General features: G+C 28.4%; 1 protein-coding gene across 2 annotated transcripts in view; it reads left to right on the forward strand.

The window, feature by feature from the left end:
- Positions 1-7,942, forward strand: part of LOC126900335 (uncharacterized) — a 108,490-nt gene that overhangs the window by 17,923 nt on the left and 82,625 nt on the right. The window contains exons 3-4 of one of the 2 annotated variants that reach the window (XM_050675986.1): positions 861-1,094; positions 7,006-7,228. The exons of the other annotated variant lie outside the window; for it this stretch is intronic. Coding sequence (XP_050531943.1) covers positions 861-1,094; positions 7,006-7,055 — 284 coding nt within the window. The 3' untranslated portion in view covers positions 7,056-7,228. Of the gene's footprint in view, positions 1-860; positions 1,095-7,005; positions 7,229-7,942 lie in introns of those variants that run through there. 2 annotated transcript variants of the gene reach the window in all.

The following is a 7,942-nucleotide window of genomic DNA, read 5'->3' on the forward strand; positions in this document are numbered from 1 at the left end:
GAATGCTATTTTCGTGTGAAAATTCTCGATTTTATTATTTATATTATATTTAACTTTATAATGCTATAACTTATTGAAAAGTTTATGGATCCACACAATTTTTTTATGAGAAATAATATTTTTTAATAAACCCTTTTTCATTCGACATACTTTATCTTAATCGAAATATTAATAAGGAACCAGCAGATCAAGTAGCTTTTGGAATAAAACACCAATTTTTTTAAAATTAAACACTATCTAAAGATTTGCATCGAAGCGTTTATTTTTGATAGTGATTTTAATCACTGTCAGATATCATTATACTTGATCCAACTATGCCACGTCACTACTGTGCCGCGACCCCCCTGTGCTGGGTTTTTTTTCAATATACGGTTTCGCTGCGATAATTATAACGAGATGGCTAAGTTATCCTATTATATTCGTATTTAGAGATTTTTGTAAGTGGGTCAAGATAGGTTTAAGAACAAAGATTAATGGGGAGATTCGACCCTTGACTACCTTCCACTACATTAATAATTCTAAATATATTTCAACATAAGTATTTGGTAAACTTATGGTGTGATTTGTATGTATATTAGTGGAAATTAAAAATGTTTTGATATATTCACTTCAAACAAATCTAATACATCATGTATTATACATGATGTATAATTAAAAAGTTTTAGCAAGTCTTTTTGATTTTTAAGTAATATAAAAAACTAAATCAGGCATAATTTATTATTTATAATGTTATAATAAATTAATAATATTTAGTGACATTTAAATGTCGGAATGTGATTATTATGAATGAAATTATTATTGGTATTAACATTTTACTTTTACATATAACTGAATTAACACACAGTTTTTATTTCATTAAGTGGACGAACGTATGAATATTGATCAATTTAAGAAACAAGCATTGGTGTTTGTCACAAAAATTGAGCAAATAATTTATGAAATTTATCTTAGCTGTTGTGACAATAATGAAACTACGACTCCAGTACAAATATACTGTGTTCTTACATCATTAGAATTCGAAATCACTTATGAAGAAGTTACTATATCAACATCTGCCTGTAATGTTCACGACTCATTAAAAATCACCCATTTAGGTAAAATGAATATTACGTATAATTTTATCTTCGATTATAATTTTATAACTTATTGAAAAATGTATGGACCAATAAAATTTTTTAGCTTCGATGCGAAGCTGAGAAAGTATTAATTTTACTATGATGTGTTTTAGCTTCGATGCGAAGCTGAGAAGGTATTAATTTTACTATGATGTGTTTTTTTATTTTTTTTTTTGTGTCTGTGAACGCTCAATCTCAGCTCTCGCTGGACCGATTTTGATGAACAATATGTCAAAAGATCACAAATCGTATCTAGTCGAAGACATTATCCTCAAAAATTGAAAAAAAATCCCTCGTTCCCCGTAAACGGGGGAAATCCCCCAAAAAATTACAAATTTAAAAATCGCTAATTTTCGATATTTTTTCAATTTTTTTTACTTAAAATTGCTATAACTTTTTTAAAAATGACCGAATCAATATAATTTTTTTTTTTATAGATACCTTAGATAATTACCTATCATTTTATATATTTTTGTGAACATTTGACCCTTTAACAGCCCAAAGGATGGGGTTTCAAAATGGTAACTTTTTTACAAAAAATTAACTTTTTCAACTTAACTTTTGAAAATGTTCCGGAAAGACTGACAATTTTATATATACCTTAAATTAAAGCTAATGTAATATACTTTAATTTGAAAAAAAAAAATTTGACCTCTGGACTTGTCTTCATGGTGAAAATGACTACCGTATGCAAAAATATGCTATTTTTGTGAAAAAATTCTTGATATTATATTTTACATTTTTTAACATTATGTTGCTATAACTTTTTAAAAAATGCATGAATCAACTTTATTCTTTAATGATAAATACTTTATATATACTTCTTTCATTCGACATACTTTTTTTTAAAATCGGACCATTTCTACAGCCCAAAGGAAGGGTTTCAAAATGGTAGCTTTTTTTCAAAAAATTAACTTTTTCAACTTAACTTTTGAAAATGTTCCGGAAAGACTGACACTTTTATATATATCTTAAATTAAAGCTTATGTAATATACTTTAATTTGAAAAAAAAAAATTTGACCTCTGGACTTGTCTTCGTGGTGAAAACGGACATCAAAGTTAAAGAAAAACGTACGATTTCCGTGAAAAAATTCTCGATTTTATATGTTATATTACTTAATTTATATTTTATATAACTTTTGGAAAAATGTATGGATCAATATTATTATTTTTTTATAATAAATATTTATATACCCCTTTCATCTGGCATGCTTTTTTTGTAAATCGGATCATATCCCTTTATACAAGGGGGGTCAAAACTTTAAACATGTGTATTGAAACTAGGACATTTTCAATTTAATTTTTGAAAGTTTTCCAGAAATACTGACACTTTTATATATATCTTAAATTAAAGCTTATGTAATATACTTTAATTTGAAAAAAAAAAATTTGACCTCTGGACTTGTCTTCATGGTGAAAATGACTACCGTATGCAAAAATATGCTATTTTTGTGAAAAAATTCTTGATATTATATTTTACATTTTTTAACATTATGTTGCTATAACTTTTTAAAAAATGCATGAATCAACTTTATTCTTTAATGATAAATACTTTATATATACTTCTTTCATTCGACATACTTTTTTTTAAAATCGGACCATTTCCCTTTATACAGGGGGGGTGCAAACCTTTTAAAATGCGTATAGAAAGTAGAACTTTTTCAACTTAACTTTTGAAAATGTTCCGGAAAGACTGACACTTTTATATATATCTTAAATTAAAGCTTATGTAATATACTTTAATTTGAAAAAAAAAAATTTGACCTCTGGACTTGTCTTCGTGGTGAAAACGGACATCAAAGTTAAAGAAAAACGTACGATTTCCGTGAAAAAAATCTCGATTTTATATGTTATATTATTTAATTTATATTTTATATAACTTTTGGAAAAATGTATGGATCAATATTATTATTTTTTTATAATAAATATTTATATACCCCTTTCATCTGGCACGCTTTTTTTGTAAATCGGATCATACCCCTTTAACAAGGGGGGTCAAAACTTTAAACATGCGTATTGTTACTACGATATTTTCAATTTAATTTTTGAAAGTATTCCGGAAATACTGACACTTTTAAATATATCTTAAATTAAAGCTTATGTAATATACTTTAATGTGAAAAAAAAAAATTTGACCTCTGGATTTGTCTTCATGGTATAAAAGACTACCGTATTCAAAAATGTGCTATTTTTGTGTTAAAATTCTGGGTTTTGTATTTTATTTTATTTTAAAATACCTGACAAGGGGAGTACAGATTTTCATAAATATTATATAAATTAAAATTGATATAGTATAGATAGTTAAACTTATTTAAATATGTTTGTTTNATAGCATAGATTCTATGCTATATTTCTATGCAGCGTTTCTCAAACTGTGGGTCGCGACCCCTTGGGGGGTCGTGAGTCAATTTTTGGGGGGTCGCGAGAAGTTGTTTTAACTATACAGATTGTAAGAAATTTATTTTTTTTTAATTGTATAGACTATACTACTATGGAACTATAATAGAAGTATAAAGTAATATAAGAACTATAAGGACGGGTATTTTTGGTACGTCGTTATCGCAGAAATATTTCGATAAAATATGACGATAAAGACGTACTCGGTAAATTTTATAGACAACTGTTGTCTATAAAATTTCAGTTAGCCGTTAGTCGTTACGCTGTATCATCGCCGGCTTGTAATTTTAGTTCATGTGTCGTGAACGTGTATGAGTGTGTTGTACCGCGTGCGTTCGATTTGGTGCGATCGATTGCTTGGTGTTATTGTGCGCGATATTTCTGAGACAGATTATTTACAAAAATTATATGATGTATAAATGGTTGGTAAATAATCGAGAAGTTGAAACTGATGAAAGTGAACCTTCAACTTCGATTTTAAAACGAAAAAAAAAGACAAGAAAGTATGATTCAGAGTACCTAAAAATTGGTTTTTCTTGGAAAGAAGATAATGATGAACAACGACCACAGTGTGTAATTTGTTTTGAAGTACTTGCAAACGAGAGTATGCGTCCGAATAAATTACGTCGGCATATTAAGACTAAGCATCCTGATCTGATAGATAAACCACTCTCTTATTTCGAAACAAAGTTGAAAGAACTGAACACATCCAAAACAAAAATTACACAGTTCACCAAGTTCAATGAAAAAGCTATGCACGCTTCGTACCTGATAAGTTTACGAATCGCAAAAGCTGGCAAACCACATACTATCGGAGAGAATTTAGTATTGCCAGCAATAAAAGATACAGTTGGAGTAATGTTTGGTGACAAGTTCTCAAAAGACGTCGAAATGATACCACTATCAAATGATACAGTTACACGTAGAATTAATGACATGTCTCAATGGACAGAAAATCGGCTGATTGAAAGAGTCAGTAAAAGTAGATTTTTCTCACTACAACTAGATGAATCTACCGATGTTCAAGGTTTATGTCAGCTGCTTGTATTCATTCGTTATATATGGAACAACGGACCACATGAAGATATGTTATTTTGTGAACCAATTATACGTGGTACTAGTGAGGAAATATTCAATACCCTCAATACTTATATCAATAAAAAAGGTCTTGATTGGGTAAAATGTATCGGATTATGTACAGACGGTGCTAGAGCTATGTGTGGTAAAAATAGTAGTGTTGTAACTCGAATGCTTGAAGTTAGTCCGAATGCATCATGGACTCACTGCAACATTCACAGGGAAGTTTTAGTATCGAAAAATCTTCCGGATAACTTGAAAATCGTGTTGAACACTTCTGTGAAAATAGTCAATTTCATTAAGACAAGGCCATTGCAATCACGATTATTTGAAAGGTTGTGTGAAGAGATGGGAAGTTCTCATAAATCTCTTCTTTTGCACACTGATGTACGTTGGCTTTCAAGAGGAAAAGTACTAACAAGACTTGTGGAACTCCGTGAAGAAGTTGCACTGTTTCTTAAAGAAAAAACTGATCTGGCAAAATCGTTACACAATGAAGATTTCATTTTGAAGCTCACGTATTTAGCCGACATATTTTCGAAACTGAACGAACTAAATTTATATTTACAAGGAACAGAAAGAGCCGATATATTTGCGGTCCATGAAAAAATTAGAGGTTTCATAAAAAAACTTACATTATGGCAAAATAACATTGAAAAGCAAAATTATGATTGTTTTGAAACATTTCAAACTTTCATAACCGAAAATAATATAAAAGTTCCCGATGACATAATTAACCAAATCACTTTGCATTTAATTTCATTGAAAGATAACTTTAAATTATACTTCTTTGAAGAAATAGAAAAATATCAAAAAAAAAACTGGGTTGTGAATCCGTTTCAGGACGCCACACTCACAGGAATCTCAACAAAAGCTGAAGAAGAACTCATTGATTTGTCTGAAGATGCATCATTAAAACTTAAATATAGCCGCAATCATTTGATTGAGTTGAACTCCAAGATCAGTAGTTAATCTGTCGTAGGTAAAGATGAATGGCATCTCCAGTTACTGAATTATTTATGGCTGATCATGCATCATGAAATTTCATTTTCATGTCTTTATTTTATTGATCCTTAATTTGTAAAAAAAAAATGTCTTCTTTTAGATATTAAAAAATAAATTTTCATAAAATAAAATTATTGTATTTGATGTTACTTTTATTTAAGTAACTTATGAATTGAATAATTTGTTTCCTATTTCACTAACATGATTGGAGATATAGATGATGACAGTATAAAACCAATCAATAGCAGACATCCAAGTTAAAACTGTAATTGATAAAATTATCATAGAATAAATGAATTGAAAACAAAAAAAGATAATAATTAGATTAATCTTACTGAAGTTTATTAAGAATTGCAATTTTTTTTCTAAAGAACAATTTTCCTCCAAAAATGATATATCTTCATGTTAGTTTCTCAGTATAAAATAGTTTTGCACAGAGTAATTTAAATCTAATTTGTAATTTTTTTAAATTTAATTGGCATTTCACATAATAAATGTCATTTATCAGCAGAATCCATGTAACATTTTGCAAAAAAAAATTAGTTTGTCTTTACTTGTTCCAATCCACGAGTATTTAGCATATTTTAGCTAAGGACACCGACTAAAGATATTTCAAAGATATGGACAATATCTGCGATATAACAAAAATATACTCATTAACATTTGGATTTTATATATTATATAAATTTGAGTTAACAATTTTGAAAAAATAAAATAAGAAATCATAAATTTTAACATAAAAATTGCATGTTATTTTATCAACGGCAACAATTTTCACATACAAGATAAGTTGTCGGCACAAAAATTTTTTTTTTAACTTATAGTACATAACATTATTTTAGCATATATTTAAAGCTTGGAATATTTCCGGAACATTTTTAAAACTTAACTTGAAAAAGTTCAATTTTTGTGCAGAAGTTGCTATTTTGAAACCCTCTATAGGTAGATAAAGCGTCACATTTTCAAAAAATTTATATCAAATGAAAGAGAAATATCTATGGTTTCAATTTAAAAAAGAATTCTGATTCGTTCATTTTCAATAAGTAATAGCAATTTTTAGAAAAAAAAGTTTAAAAATGTTGAAATTTATCGATTTTGAAAATGGTAATATTTTGAGGGATTTTCACTATTTACAGGGAACCAAGGCAAAATAAAAATTTTATTGATATGGTCATTTTTAAAAAAGTTATGGTTGTTTTAAGTAAAAAAAATTGAAAAAATATAGAAAATTAGCGATTTTTTAATTTGTAATTATTTTGGAGATTTCCCTCATTTACGAGAAACGAGGGAAATAAATAAATACATCATGGTAAAATTAATACCTTCTCAGCTTCGCATCGAAGCTAAAATGATATGTAATTAGTTTAATCAATTAATGATTTATATATATATATATATATATGTTTTTAGAATTCAGAAATATATTCGTAAATCTTATCAAAGTTCACCTAAATAATTAACGAAGAGAAAATGAAACAATTATTAAAATTAATTATTATTTTGAATTGTTTAACATAACAATTCAAATATATAAATCGCTGTTAAATCTGTAATAAAACTCTCTATATATAACAATTTGTAAATATCAATCTACATTTTTAAATTAAATTAAATGGTTTTGTTCTCTCATCTATTTATTTACTTAAAGCGTATCTATAATCTTTTATTCTTACATTGTGAGTCGTTTCAGTGTCATTTTTACCAACCAGTTCACAATTCTGTCGTAACACAAACAGAAAGGGGGGTAGAGTACTGTATACGACAATGATATTAAGTCTGCTGTTTAGGTATTCATGTACACGTGATCATACAGCAGTTACCGTGCTCGGCTGACACTCCGGATTAGCTGTTGGTGTCGAAAGGCCGTTGATATAGGAAGGGAATAAGGGTAACATCTAGGTAAGAGGTGCAGACGAAGTGCAAGACACAAGTACTCTGAAATGTAGAGGACAAGAATAAGTAGTTGAAAAAAGGAAAAACAATGACTTGACTTTATGCAATAAGCCGGACAGCGACAACCCAGTACAGAGACTGATGAATGACACAAAGCACTGGAATCGACTGATCACGATGGCTAGGTCTTCATTCTTTATTTTACAAACATAAAATTGTATTGTAATTGAATGAAATAAAATTTTCCTAATAACAAATTATCATTTTGTTGATATTTTCACATTGTAAGTTTAAAACTTTATTAATAATTTATATTTAATAAAAGAGGGATACTATTGAATGCGATTTGAGGACAGCTNATAAAAGAGGGATACTATTGAATGCGATTTGAGGACAGCTGATGTGAGCGTAGAAGATGAGGGAGATCGTGTCAAGTGGAAGCTTAGGATAAGGG

The sequence above is a fragment of the Daktulosphaira vitifoliae genome, unplaced genomic scaffold, assembly GCF_025091365.1.
Source record: "Daktulosphaira vitifoliae isolate Bord-2020 unplaced genomic scaffold, ASM2509136v1 Scaffold_3, whole genome shotgun sequence".
In the NCBI taxonomy this organism is placed as follows: domain Eukaryota; kingdom Metazoa; phylum Arthropoda; class Insecta; order Hemiptera; family Phylloxeridae; genus Daktulosphaira; species Daktulosphaira vitifoliae.